The sequence below is a fragment of the Heterocephalus glaber genome, unplaced genomic scaffold, assembly GCF_053883595.1.
Source record: "Heterocephalus glaber isolate CG9 unplaced genomic scaffold, H.glaber_assembly_v1.0 deba00001497, whole genome shotgun sequence".
NCBI lineage: Eukaryota > Metazoa > Chordata > Mammalia > Rodentia > Bathyergidae > Heterocephalus > Heterocephalus glaber.
This window is the reverse complement of record NW_028258320.1, coordinates 15,978,132-15,993,656: the sequence shown is the minus strand read 5'-3', so window position 1 is coordinate 15,993,656 and position 15,525 is coordinate 15,978,132. Positions and strand designations below refer to the sequence as shown.

At 39.4% G+C, this 15,525-nt stretch overlaps 1 protein-coding gene across 5 annotated transcripts in view; it reads right to left on the bottom strand.

Moving 5' to 3' along the window:
- Ascc1 (activating signal cointegrator 1 complex subunit 1) overlaps positions 1–15,525 on the bottom strand; it is a 106,854-nt gene that overhangs the window by 19,645 nt on the left and 71,684 nt on the right. For 4 of the 5 annotated variants that reach the window (XR_002395598.2, XM_004846239.4, XM_087184715.1 and 1 more), the window contains exons 8-9: positions 14,086–14,210; positions 12,061–12,146 (exon numbers count right to left, since the gene is read on the bottom strand). Coding sequence is in view for 3 of the 5 variants with exons in the window: in XM_004846239.4 (XP_004846296.2) it covers positions 12,061–12,146; positions 14,086–14,210 (211 nt within the window). In the remaining 2 variants the exon portion in view is untranslated. The remainder of the gene's footprint in view (positions 1–12,060; positions 12,147–14,085; positions 14,211–15,525) is intronic. The other variant, XR_002395599.2, reaches the window with a different exon arrangement.

Below are 15,525 nucleotides of genomic sequence, written 5' to 3'. Positions count from 1 at the left end.
ATTTAGTTCAGTGGTGCTGCTGCCTGCCTTGCAAGCACAAGGTCCTAAGTTTGATCCCCGGTACCAAAAAAAGAATACAGTATGCTTCTAGTACTGGCAAAATATGAAAAGGGCCTTAGGAACAATCTCATGAGTTTTGTTTTTTAAATCATCAACAATGGAGGCAGAGCCATGTTCATTACTAACAGCCATGTAACAGCATCCATATTTTGGCAAGATATCTTGTCACAACCTCCTTTCTAGACTTCAGTTTTTGATATTCATGCTAATTGTACAATACACACAATTTACATACAAGTTCAATGTTATTTTCACTCAATGTTTATTGTAATGAAGCATTAATGGCACTGTAAAAGAAACTATTCATATTTCAAGTAAATTACTGCATACCACAGAGAAGCATAAAATTAGTTTTGGATGTGTTCTTTCCTATTAGTATATTTTGAGAATCTATTAAACATATGCATTATGTTTCATCATGAACCAGAAGTTATACTGGATAAGAGAAAATTAAAATAAACCCTAACCTCTAATACAGAGGTCAGTAAACTTCTTCCACAGGGGCCAACTGGCCACACAGTCTGCATCACAACTGTGTCAGTGGGTTATTTTGTTCTGTTTTGTTTTTGTATTTTTGAAACAGGGTTTCACTATGTAGCCCAGGGTGGCCTTGTGCTCGTAATGATCCTTCTACCTCAGCCTCCTTGAGTGCTGGGATTACAGGCGAACACCACCACCCCCAGCTGGGTGCCAGTGTTTTAACCAATGAGCCTGGCCGTGTTCCAATAAAATCATATGGATTTCAAGTCTAGTTTTATTTATTTGAATTCCATATAATTTTCTCATATCATGAAATAATCTTCTTTTTTTTTTGGTACTGAGGATTGAACTCAGGACCTTGTGCCTGCCAGGCAGGCGCTATGCTGCTGAGCTAAATCCCCAGCCCAATAATCTTCTTTTGATGTTTTTTCAACCATGGTCTGAGGCCCAAATAACAGGTGGTGGACCATACCTGGCCTTCAAACTAGTTAGTGGACTCCTGCTCCAAGTGTTTATGATCTCAAGTACTAGGCAAAAAATATTAACCTTTGGCAAACCTAATGTTCTACTAATGATGTATAACAGAACAATCTTTTTCTTCTCCCCTTCCACAATCTTATTTCTGTGGAAAGGTTTTAATCAGTCAATTCAAAAAAGTTGGCTGGGTGCTTGTCAGGTGCAAGACACACTGCTAAGCACCAATGGGCACAGAAGGGATCTGGCACACCGGCCGGGGTGGGGTGGGTGTACCCTAAGTAACAGAACTCCTGTCTGAAATTTATTGGGCTTTTCAATTGTAGATGGATGTCTTTTCATGTCCCATTCTCTCTTTCCTCTCCTTCTGAGACTCTAGTTAATATCTATTGGATTTTATTACTCTATCCCATATGGTCTCTTATTCTCTCTTTGTCATTTTTACCATTCTCTCTGTCCATGCAGCATTCTGGACAACTTCTTCTGATCTAACTTCCCATTCACTAGTTCCCTCTTCAGCTATGTTTAATTTGCTGCTAAACCCATCTGTGAGCTCTTAATTTCAGTTACTGCATTTTAACGTCTTAGCACTTCTATCTAGTTTTTTTAAAACTGTTATATCACTTCTCTTTTTTAAAGATTCCCAATTTCCTGATAAACACTTTAAGCTTGGTTTTTATTTCTTTGAACATAATTATTTTATTCCAAGTCTGATAACTCTAGTAGTGTAACAGGGACTTAGAGGCTGGCCCTATAGATGCCCAGTGGGTAACTAAAAGCAGGGATAAAGCTTGACATTTCTGCCTTAATTTTATTTCTGTCTCCTTTACTACCTTAAAACTTTGGCTTACATCCACACTCAACTGTGCACATAGACATGTTAATCACTTAAAGAATGTCTAAAAACTAGAAACACAAGGTTTATTAGGCCTAAATTTACCTAGCCTATCTCATCCTCCTTTAAGACTGAGGACACCAAGATAAGGGCAACTAAGGTAATCTTCAGGACATGCAAGGACATCCGGTTGCCAGCTTTTACAACATCCTGTTCCAGACACCCTGGAGCAGCACCTAGAGGTCCTTCAGTTATTGCCCTGACCTGTAGTCACCTTGGCTTTCAGAGCCTCACAGAAGAGATCACCTCATGGTGAGACCACCTCTGGTGAGGTCACCCCCAGGGCAGGAACAATCATTTCATGGTAGCCAGACTGCCCCCTTCAGCCATAAGAACTCACACAGAGCTACCTGCAGAATGAGTCCTGAGATGATGATCACCAGACCATGATCAGACCAAGATTACCTATTCGAAAACCCCATCTCCTGACTTGGTTTCCCTTTTCTTTTTATTTTATTTTATTTTTTTGTTTCCCTTTTTTTATAAAACTCCCAAGTTCTTGTCAGCTTCTCGAAAACATCTTGAGCCAAGACTGGTGGTGTACACCTGTACTCCCAGCACTTGGGAGGCTGAGGCAGAAAGATCACTGCAAGTTCCAGGCCAGCTTGGACTACATAGTGAGTTCAAGGCCAGCCTGCACTGCATGCACAGTGAGACCCTATCTCAAAAAAAAAAAAAGAAAAAGAAGACACACCTTGAACCTCTTCATTTGCCCTTCCCAGTATGGCTGATTAAAGCTCCTTTCCTGCTCTTTGCCACTGCTTATCACCTTGCCTGGGATTTAGGAATGGGTGGCTATGGCTGATCCTGGCCTGCTGGGACCCCTGGAGCCAGGGCTTTCACTCCAAAACTCTGGTAATGGTATGTTATGTCTTCATGGTTTTGTCAGTCTGTTTATTAGGAGTGGTTTCCTTACGTTCCTAATCACTGTTGACTATGTACTGGACATCTCGGGTGAAGGAAATTCCCTGAAGAAGTACTTTTTAGACAGAGGGTGATGGTACCTTCTTCCAGAGAGGGTTCTCATTTGCTACTGCCATGTATCTGGGAAGACCTCTAGTCCAGAGCCCCCTTTATCTGAGGTCAAGACCTCAGAAGTCTCCTTATTTTGTCCTTTTAAAATCAGTTAACTTCTGAACTGACTAAGGATCTTCTTTGTTGTATGTTCTCATATTTTCTATCCTTTTGACTTTTGCTGGATGTTTCTTGGTTTTATCTTCCAATCCTTTGTGCATGTAAATACATATTTGTAATTTTCGAGGGCTTTCTCACTCTCTAAAATGATCATTTTTCCTAACATCTTATTTTCATTTTCCAAACAAAATCCTTCAGAAAGTTGTACATTTGTTTCTCTAACAAGTTTGCCTAGATCACATGACCCTCAAGAGTAATGTGACTGCCTTCAATGCTATCGATAAATGTCATTATAAAATATTAGTATTTCCAAGTGAACTACATTTAGCGTTTAAGCAGTAAAAGTTTGGAAAGAAACAAAATGTCAGTTGTCTTCAAGAAAATCAGGTTGATCTGCATGTCTGAAGGTCAGGGAACTCAGACTGATCAATTTAATAAAGACTGGAAAGTCAGAATTCATAATAGACACAACTGTCAGATCTAAGCTTCTGGGAAAGAAAATAAAACATTAACAGACAAGGAGAAGTTTAAAGATAATTAGTATAATTTCATAAAGTACGGTGCTTGGAACTAATTGATCACGATGTACAATATATTTTCAAAGCAGTTTTGCTTTATCAAAGTGACACTCAATAGATGATTATATGTCTGCTTCCTAGCAGAATTTAATCATTATGGGTGTGAAATCAATAAAGGCAATTTGCTTTTGAAAAGAACAAAGTTTAGAGAAGAAGTGACATCTTCTTAGTGACTTTACTTAAATGAGATTAAAATTTCAAGTCACAAAATATTAGGTAGTAAAAGTGACATCCCTAAAGTAGACAAGAGACAGTAACTTTATCTTAAATTCAACTTGCTGCACTAGTGCAATGAAATATTTTACTGATAGATATTCAGGAAAGACATTCTGAAAAATTTGAGTTCTGAGGGAAAAGAAATCTAAAGAGCCAAGTGACTAAGAAATAACTCTTGAGAACAGTATATGACATGACTGAATACTGAATTGAAAAACAAAACTATATAATAAAAGATATAACTTTTTCTTCCTCAAATAAAATTTTATATATATTTTTTGTTTGTTTGTTTTTGGTACCGGAGATCGAACTCAAGACCTTGCACTTGTGAGGCAGTCGCCATGCCACTGAGCTAAATCCCTGGCCCCCAAAATAATATATTTTAAATGTTCCTCTTTATTTTTAATCATTAATACTTTTTCATTAAAAAGTTATAAGTCTTCTGGTTTTTGGTCCAGCATGAAAGAGCTTACTATTCTCCCATCTATATAAGTAACACATAAAAAGGTGAATAGACTAAAATATCAGTAACTCTTCTTAGATTTGTCAGAGGAGTGAGGTGAAAGGACAAACTGCTACTCCCAAAACTGGAGACACAGAAGTGGATACAGAGAGTCTCAACTTCCCACAGCATAAAGGAGGAGAATCCCAGAGTAGGAAAGTCTAAACTGTATGTGACAAAGTGCTGGAGGTTCAGTGTGGACAAATCTAAGAGTTAAAGCTGGACTCAGTGGTGCACATCTGTAATCCTAGCACTCGGGAGGCTGAGGCAGAAGGGTCACCACAAGTTTGAGGCCATCCTGGGCCACATAGTGAGTTCAAAACCAGCCTAAACTACATAGCTGGACCTTGTCTCAAAAAACAGAACAAAAACAAAAACAAAACAAGTCTAAAAGTTGAAAAATAACTATAAAAAGCCTATAGTGAAATACTTCATGGTGAGAAACTTTGAAGCTTTCTTGCTAAGATCAGGAACAATGCAAATATGTTCCCTTTAACCCCTGGCTTTTCAGCATCATACTGGAAGTCCTAGCTAGGCAGTAAAACAAGAAAAGGAAATAAAAAGGATACAGATTGGGAAAGAAGTAATAAAATTGTCTTTATCTGCAGATGTCCTGATTGTCTTTCTGGAAAATCCAAAACAACTGACCAAGAAAACATTCTAGAGCTAACAAGTAATTATAGTAAGCTTAAAGGATGTAAGATTAATATGTAAAAGCTAGTTGCTTTTCTATATACTGATAATAAACAAGTGGAATTTGATATTAAAAATACTACAGCCCCCTCAATGAAATATTCAGGTATACATCTAACAAGATACATATAATACATATCTGAGTGGGCCAGGGATTTAGCTCAGTGGTTTCACCGCCTGCTGTGCAGACGCAAGGACCCGAGTTTGATCCCCAGTAACAAAAATAAATAAATAAATAAATAAATAAAATACATATCTGAGAAAACTAAAAACTCTGATGAAAGATACCAAAAAAGAGCTAAATAAATAGAGATATTCCAAATTTATAGCCAAGAAGATTCAATAGTGTCAGGATAGGGTCAGAGATTTAGCTCAGTGGTTCTGTCCCCTGCCTTGCAAGCGCAAGGGTCCTGAATTCGATCCCTGGAACAACAACAACAACAACAAAATATATATATATATATATATATATATATATAGTTCTTCCCAACTTGATCTATAAATTCAAAACAATCTCAATCAAAATCACAGAAAGCTATTTTATGGATATCAACAAACTAATTCTAAAAATTAATGGAGAGACAAAAGACCAGAATAGTCAATTCAACACTGAAAGAAAAGAACAAAGTTGGAGACTTGACATTATCCAACATTAAGATCTATTGAACATCTACAATAATCAAGAGAGTGATATTGGCAAAAGAACAAATAGATACATAGAACAAAACAGAGAGCTCAGAAACAGACCCACACAAATATAGTCAATTGATCTCTGACATAGGAGTAAAGGCAATACAATGGAGTAAGCATCTTATTCTTTTTCTTCTTTTTTTTGTTTTTTTGTTTTTTGGTACTGGGGATCGAACTCAAGACCTTGAGCTTGTGAGACAGGCGCAGTGCCACTGGGCTAAATCCCTGGCCCAAGCATCTTTTTCAGCAAATGATCCTGGCACAACTGGACATCCATAGGCAAAAGAAAAAAAAGGATCTATACATAAATGATACTCTTTTCACAAAAGCAACTCAAAACACATCACAGACTCAAATGTAAAATGAAAAATTATATTACTCCTAGAAGATAACATAGAGCACTTAGATGGCTTTGGGTATGGCAATGACTTTTTAGATATGACAACTGAGGAAAGGAAGAATTCATGAGCCAGACTTCATTAAAATTAAAACTGCTCCATGAATGACAATGTCAAGAGAATGAGAAGGTAAGCCAGAGACTGGGAGAAAATATTTACAAAAGGTACATGTGATAAAGGACTAATCCAAAAAACACAACTCTTGAACTCAGTAAGAAAACAACCAATTAAAAAATTGTCAAAAGTCCTAAATAGATACCTCACCAAGGAAGACAGGCAGACAACAAATAAGCATAAGGAAAGATGTTCCCCATTACATGTCATTAAAACTTCAAATTAAACCAATAATGAGATAGCACTATACGCTGATCAGAATGGTCAAGACCTCAAACACTGACAACACAAAACACTGGCAAGGATGTGGAGCCAGAGAAACTCTCAATCATTGCTGGTGGGAATGCAAAATGGTACAATACTTTGGAAGACAATTTGGCAGTGTTTTTAAAAACTAAATATCCTCTTACTATATAATCCAGCAACTGCACTCCTTGGAATTTACTTATAGGAGGTAAAAATTTATATCTACACAAAAGCCAGCACACAGATGTTTAAAGCTTTCTTTATAACTGGCAAAACTTGGAAGTGTCCAAGATATCCTTCAGTAGGTGAATGGATAAACTGTGGTACATCCAGACAGTGGAGTATTATTCAGCACTAAAAGAAATGAGCTATGATCCATGAAAAGACATAGAGGAAACATAAATGCATATTACTATGTGAAAAGAGCCAATCTGAAAAGGTTATATACTGTATAATTCCAACTATGTGACATTCTGGAAATGGCAAAACTATGGAGTCTGCCAAAAGATCAGTGGTTGCCAGGAGCTAGAGAGAAGGGAGGGATGAAGAGGCAGAGCAAGAATTTTCAGGGCAGTAAAGCTGCCCTGTCTGATACCACAGTCATTATATATTGGTCCAAACCCACAGGATGGACAACACCAAGAGAGAACCCTAATGCCCACCATAGACATGAGGTAGCAACAGTGTGCCAATGTGGGTTCATCAATTGTTCTAAATGTACCACCATGGTGGCAGATGTCAACACTGGGGGAAGTTGTGCATGTGGAAGAATGGTGTATATGGGGATGCTGTACTTTCTGCTTAATCTTGCTTTGAACCTAAAACTGCTCTTAAAAAATAAAGTTTATTAAATTTCTTTTAAGCGACTACATAGTTCTCTCACCCCCCCTTCTCTCTTCTCTAGAAAAAATAAAAATGAATTCATCTTTTCAACATTCAAATAGTTCAAAACCAAATGTTCATTCAAAACAAGCCTCTCCACTGGCAGTGTTTAAAAACAATCATGGTTGGGCATTACAGCACATGCCTATAATCCCAGCTACTTAGCAGGCTGACGCATGAGAATAACAAGTTTGAGGCTAGCCTAGGCAATTTAGTGAGGACCTATCTCAAAATAAAAGGGCTGAAATGTAGTTCAGCACTCACTGGGTTCAATCTCTAGTATCACACACACACACAACAATTAATTACACTTTTACCTTAGCACAAACTGATTAAAAAGTTGGACAGGAAGAGACAATGGGGGGTTTACTGTATTTTTTCATCTTGGTAGTAACTGTAGAGTTTATGATGATTTGTTAAACAGTACATATATATATGCTTTGTGCACATATACAGCAGCAAAAACCAGAGAATAGTTTTTTTAAAAAGCTTCCCTATAAAAACTGTTCTAAGTATAGCAAACTAACTAAAGATCTCACTTAAATGTATTCATTCTAATTGTCCTTTAAAAGGGTCCAAAGTAGGGACCCAAAGCAGCTCAGTGGTTCTGGCACCTGCCTCACAAGTGCAAGGTCCCGAGTTCGATCCTTGGTACCAAAAAGAAGAATCATAAAAGGGTCCAAAGAACAGAGATGGGAACAAAGAAAAAAATAAATGAAATACATGAGTGACTAATTCACATCTTCCCAGACAAGTCACAATGTGAGATAGATGAGTATTAAAAAATTAATAGTTAAATATTGCCAATCTCTCCTCTAAATAAAGATTTATATATATAAAATAGAAAGGCACAAAATCATTTCCCTTGTACCCAGCTTATATACTCCATGATTTTTTAAAGTGTCTAAGGAAATGGTACTTTCATGGTGTCCTTTGGTTTTGGACCTGCAGTACTTTCCACTCCTCAAGTATCTGGCTGTGTCTTGGTTTATACCACATCACCTTCTCTGTGGGTACAGTGCAGGAGTCAGATGCCTCCTCCTCACTCTGTAGACAGAAGCTACACTTGTGACGTGATACCATACCCCTGTTCTACAAGTTTGGAGCAGAAACTTGGAGAACCCTTTGATTAAGGCCATTTCTCAAGTCCCCCAAGCAAACTGCCACTACTTCCTTCTCCAGAAGCCTGGCAGCTGATGACCATTCCCCTTCCAGCTCAAGAGGGAGCAGTTATTTCCCAGCAGTGGGTCTGTAGGTCAGCATGATCTCTCCAATTATGTGCTGATCACTGCCTTTGGCTACACAAACAGCATCTCTGCTGCTGTCTTTAGTAATGGAGACTCTCAGAGGAGACATCATGCTATTAATTTGGCCTAGGTCATCTTCACTAATACGTCCCTCCTTTGGAGCTGTCAGTCTGCCATAAAAACCCCACCATAATTGAGTATGTTTGTGCCTTTTCTGGTTTGAATAACACAGGAGAATGATTCTTTAGTTGTCAGTTCTTTCAGAGCCTTTCTTAAGGAAAGAAAATTCTTATTTTAACTAGGAATAACCAGACACTAGTCTATTACTGCTACAACAACGCTCAAAAGAGCTGTACAAAAGAAAAATGAGGCTTCACCTCCAAAAGTCATTAGAGATTTTTTTTTCTTATTAAGGCACCCAGAACACAATATTATGCTGAGCCAAAAGGACCAATTCTCTTCATGGAGTAGAATAGCAATTGGCTGTTACTCATTAAATTCTTAAGCAATGAGCAATGACTTGCTTTCTCATTTTGTTTCTCTTTAAATAGTCGATGGAGTGGATTTTTTTCCAGGGCTACCTCCCATCCCTGGCATTCCTGATCCCTGGCCTGTGCAGCTGTTAACATGCTGCACACATATGCCTGGGCTCCTTAACAACCGATGCAGTTAACCTTTCTGTTCACTCTCAGTCAGTTCCTATCTTGTTAGTGAAATCGATTTTTTTCTTTCTTAAGATAATGATTTCATCTGGTATAAAAACTATATATAGGGCCAGGGATTTAGCTCAGTGGTTCTGCCACCTGCCTCACAAGTGCAAGGTCCCGAGTTCGATCTGTAGCACCAAAAAAAAAAACTATATATAAAAACTCCACTGGTTTTCTTTTCTTTTTTTTTTTTTTCCTCCACTGGTTTTCTAAATCCTATTTTTATTACAAGAGCCTCAGGGTCCATTCATTCTTATGTTCAAATTGAGAAAGATATGTGCATTCATAGTAATTCTAAAAGATGGGTTTGATTACAGCTACTCTATGAATATGGTTATCATTGTGTGCGTTGGGGAGGGGGCTAAGTGTTAGAGCCCATCATTTAATTTTCTTGATTGAACATAGGTAAAGGATTTTATTTCCTGTAACTAATGATTTAGGAGTGAAACATTAGAAACTATACTACAGGACACTTTGTCGTAACGATCTGTGTTCAACAGTACTTCTCTTCCACAATTTGGCACCATCATTTTAATTATCTAGTAATCTGTATTTCTCAAAGATAGGAAGCTCATGGAAGGTAGGGACTGTATCAGAACTACTATTTTATCCTTAGGGCACATTAAAGGATGATATATAGTGAATAGGTAAGCATTTCTGTTAGTGTTAGAATCATATTCAATACAAAGTCTGATTTTTCTTTTCTTTTTCTTTCTTTTCTTGTTCTGAGAATTGAATCCAGGGCCTTGTGGACACTGAGCTACATCCCCAGTCCCCAATGTCTGATTTTGATTAGCCATAGTTTTAGACTAACTGGCGTGCTCACTGCCCCTAAAGTTTAGAAATGAATGTTAACCAGTCATGGTCCCTGTTCACTATTTTCACCATCTCCACTATCGGTCAGCATCTCTCCCCAAACACAGCATCCTAATGGGAGACAGCAGAAACAATGCTAAATGTGTGCATTTCAAGCCTTTTTGCTCTGATTCTGGACTCTGCCACTCTCTAGCAATACCTCCAGCGAGTCACTTTTACCACTGTGGATTTCACACTAAAGACTGAAGAGGAGCAGGGCCGGGGATTTAGCTCAGTGGTTCTGTCGCTTGCCTAGCAAGCACAAGGACCCGAGTTCAATCCCTGGTACCAAAAAAACCCAAAAAAAACCCCAACAAGACTGAAGAGGGGAACTGGACTGAAGAGGTCTAAGGACTTCTATGGATCCAGCTCCAAACTTACACAGCCATGAATTAGTGAGAATACTAGGGGTAGACCAGAGTGCTTATCAACACTAGAGGGAGCTGTGTTCATGTCATCGCTGGGGTAGTTAAAATACTGCAAGAAAAAGCATCCTCACTGGAAAACTGCCTTGCCAGAGTGACACAAACACAGAATCAAGTGAGGTTTCCACACAGCCGTGCCGCACAGGCTCTCACAGGTGTCAGAATCCCTTGTACCTCATTGCATTAATGCACTGTTTGACTTTCATTTTAATTCCATGAAAACCAAGTTGGCCTTCAGCCATTCCTAGAGATGTCTTTGCCTATCGGCTGATTTCTTCCTTAAAAACAACAAAAAGCAAAGTAATTAATGATGTCACTGGAAAATTCCCAAAGGGAGATAGAGGAGGGGGGAGATGTACAGCGTACTGAAACTGTGGCCTGGGAAAGACGGTGAAGTTAACAGCTGAATCCATTAGCAGCCTGCCATGGAAACCCAAAGCTACTCAAAAAAACAGAAAAGATCACAGAAGGGAGGAATCCACACAGCTCTGCCAGGTGGGTGCTGAAAGGCCTTGGGGAATAGCCTCTCGGCTTGGGGGAAAGAGCTCACAGCTGAAGAGTGATGTTGCTAATGAGAGGCAATGGGGTCACATGTGGCAATGGGGTCACATGTGGCACTGGGCAAGAAAACTGTCAAGGGATGAGATAAGGGAATGCAGAATGGGGTAGGGAAGGAAAAAGCACTTCTGAAGTTGAAGATTATTCTGACATTACTCTCTCTCCAGCCCCGAAACACCCATAGCCTTAAAAATGTTTGACCTAAACCATTATAGAACAATGAAACGAATCAAACCCTCATCCTTGGTATCAGCTGTGTTTCTCTTTGCCCAAGGGAACAATGGCATGTTAACCTGACAGAGAGGGCATAAATCATAGACATTACACAATGTAGTCTGTGGGAGAAAGATAAATGCAATGCTGCAGAACCTCTTCTATTTAAATTTCAGAGATTAATGCAACTCAAAAAAGCAAACCCTCAACAGTCAGAAATGGACCACCTACTTTTTAGGACACAGACTACTCCCGAGTAAAAACAGATTATACAGAAACTAAGGAAAGCCATGTTGTGGGTAAAGAGAAAAATCTACTAGAAAAACAAACAGTTCTTTTTCACCTAAAAAGATGAAATTCCAACCTCCAGAGGTAAGTACAGAATAAAAACTTGCCATGTTAAAAACAACTTATTCCTATGCATCCAAGTAGTTGGGATACTGTACTTTCACTTAAATCACCAATTTCAATACTCCAGAAGTGCCAAAGCCTAACAAAGTCATGAGGATTTCTCTCTTTTCTTTTTTTAAGAACATAAAAAATATTTTTAAATAACTCTTTCCATTAATGATCCTCATGAAAAGCATAAGAAAATTAAACTCTACTGTTAAAAGGAAAACAACTTGTTTTCCTCCCTTATTTAGGGAACATGCCAAAGGATTTCCAATTTTCTCTCCATATTCTCATACTGACCTTTAAAATATTTCGGCCATCAAATGATTCTCTTTCCTTGAAGATATATTTGCCATCTGCTGTGTAGAGATTGTACCTGCCTTCAGCTGTAAACATTCCAAAGATAGTGGTAGAGAATCTTGGGTTATTTCTGTGTTTGTATTCCCTTGGATTTCTCTAAGTACACAAATACAACTAGCAAAATTTTCATGTGCTACTGGAAAGTGCCATTATGTGGAGGGAAAAACAGCAGGCTATTAATCAACAGACCTGGCTTCTAGTGCCAGGTCTGCCATCAGCTCATTCAATATACATCCATTCATTCAACATTCCCATGTACTCATGCTAAGTACTTATTATCTAGATATATCTTGCACAAATTATGTGCCTTCCTTGGACTTCAGTTCTTCATTTACAAAGTTAGAGCTTGAGACTAACTGATCGCCAAAGAACTGATCTCCAAAGGTTTCTCCTTACTATCTACAAACCCAAGACAAGTTGCTTGCAATTTTTAAAAATGTTTAATTTTTATTATTTTTTATTTTTAGTGCTGGTGATTAAGCCCAAGGCCTTGCACATACTAAGCAAGCACTCTGCCACTGAGGAACACTGACAATCCTGCATGCATTTTTAAATATGTAAAAATGCACAGAAGTTCAAACATTAGTCAAAACTGCTGGCTCCCCACACTTTGGGTTGATTTAAGGGCTCTCCTCAAATGAAAAAAAGTCCTTTTGTTGCAATCAAAGGTATCCTTACAGATATTCTACATTGAAATGCAGCAAATCTGTGACCTTGGCCCAAACAAAGCTGTGCTCTAGCTTCTGAGTTAATTTAGGTTGTATGTCCCAGAGGATATCCTTAAAGGGCAGCAAGAAGAGGCGGATCAAAGGAAAGGGAAACAGAAAAAGAAAAAGTAACACATCATTTCATGTCCTTTTCAAGTAAAAATTCAATAAAGAGAAGAGCATAGGGAACAGAAAATTCAAAGCATCAAAAATTACTTAACTTGCAGAATATTTTCTATATCAACCCTTTCTTGTCTACCAAAGGACCTTCATTCAAATTCCTTTTTTTCTTATTATGACTTTTTTTTTTGGTACCAGGGATTGAACTCGGGGCCTTGCGCTTTTGAGGCAGGTGGAGGAACCACTGAGCTAAATCCCCAGCCTTCCTTTTTTTCTTTCTTTCTTTCTTCCTCTATCTCCCTCCTTCCCTCCCTCCCTCCCTCCCTTCTCTCTGTGGTACTGGAGGTTGAATCACCCATGGAGAACTAGGCTACATTCTGCCCTTGCCCTCACCCGTGCCATTCTCCTCTCCTCTCCTTTCCTCTCCCCTCTCCTCTCCTGTCTCTCCCTCCCTCTCTTCCTTTCTTTCTTTCTCTCTCTCTCTCTCTCTCTCTCTCTCTCTCTCTCTCTTACTTATTGGTACTAGGGATTGAACTCAGGACGTTGCGCTTTCGAGGCAGGTGGTGGAACCACTGAGCTAAATCCCTGGCCCAGCCCTTTTTATTTTAAGACACAGTATTGGTAAGTTGCTCAGGCTGGCCTCAAATTTGTGATCCTCCTGCCTCAGCCATCCAAGCAGGTGAGATTACAGCTGTGCACCATGCCCACCCACACTTTCCATTTTTGAGTATGTTCTTTTATTTACACAGGTTGGAGAAGACCAGGTGAGAAATCTGCCCAGAGTTCTAACAACTCCATGAACATACTACTACAGTTTTAGCTATATACATGGGTAACTATGGAACTATTTCTCTAATGAGAAGTATTTTCCTAATCCAAGGCCTCAATCCTATGTAAGTTTCCTTGTTAGGAAAAAGAGGACATGTGCAGTTTGACAATTAAAGCGGGGGGCTGGAGATGTAGCTCAGAGCAAGACCCTTGGTTCAATTCTCATTACCAAAAAAACCAAAAAATAAAAACACTAACAGAGCCAAATGAAGATACATGACAAGTCTTTGATGGCCATTGTATTTAAACCGCTAGTTAACCCTATACACCCCTGCTCATCACAGTGTGCTATAGCTCTGTAAGTACCTACCATTGGGGTCTTTCCTAAATAGTGTGTTCATGACTGTAGCATGGAGTTTCACACTACTCCATTCTTTCACTATTAGTCCAGATGCCTGAAAGCGTTCCAGTACTCGATCCACCAATTCCTGCAGCCTGGAAAAAAATGAAGACAGAAGTACAGAAACTTTAGTCATTTTCTAACGTCCTGGCTATTAATTCAACAACGTGCCTGAGGCCCCTGCTCTGTCCAAACACTGCAAAGCCCTGCAACAAGAACAGAGGCTACAGTCCCCACCAGCATGGAGCCCCTGACTTGTAAAGAAGGCAGGAGTGAAGCTGGGCACAATGGTACATGCCTGTAATCCCAGCTGTCAGGAGGCTGAGGCAGGAGGATCATGAATTCAAGGCCAGCCTGGACTACATAGTGTGACTCTATCTGAGAAAAACATATAAAAAAAGAAAGACGAGTGGAAACAAATAGTTGTAATTCTTGTATGTTACAGTGAGTGTTAAGGGGGTGATCTGCTGTACATGCGGAGGGCCAGGTTTCCACAGGTTTAAATATGGGTCTTGAAGGATCATAAAGATTTGCAGACAAAACTAGGGAAGGAAGGGCACTTCAAGCAGCAGAAGAAACAGCATGTGCAAAGATGCCAAGGCATGCAAAATCACAGACTGGGTAGAAACTGCCAACTACTGAGTATGGTTACAACACAGGGGACGATGGAAATGAGCCAGATATATAAGCAGAGGTCAAACCACGAGGAGCCGTGAGACTTTTTACAGGCACAGCGCAATCTGCTGTCCACTTCTGAAAGCTGACTTGCAGAGCAATGCAGAAGTGCCAGAGAAGGGGAAGGGAGGAGCAGCAGAGGTCAGCGGGGCAGAGCTGACTGGAGAGAAGACATCAAGCGTGATGTGATGGGCATTGTGCCAAGCACTTGGCCTCTGCTGAATCATTTAATCCTCACAACAAATCATTACCTCTGTTTCACCAATGAGGAAACTAAGGCACAGAAAAGTTATGCAACTTGGCAAACTCAGTGGCAGATCCAAAATTAGAATGTAGGGCTGAGACTGTTGCTCAGTGGCAGAGTACGTGTTTAGCATGCCCAAGGCCCTGGGTTCAATCCCCAGTACCACACATATTCTCACTCTGTCTCTCTGCCTGTGTTTCTCTGTCTCTGTTTCTATCTCTCTCTGACATGTTCTTAGGTACCAGCAGTACAGCTCAGTGGTAGAGCACGTGTTTAAGACACACAGACCCTGGGTTCAATCTTCAGCACCAAAAGATCTAGTAAGTTAATTAAAATTTTTAAATGAGGGGCCAGTAATTTACATTGAGGCAATACTCTTTTTTTTTTTTTTTGGTACCGGGGATTGAACTCGGGACCTTGTGCTTGCAAGGCAGGCAGCAGAACCACTGACTGCCCCGCAAGCACAAGGACCCGAGTTCAATCCCTGATAC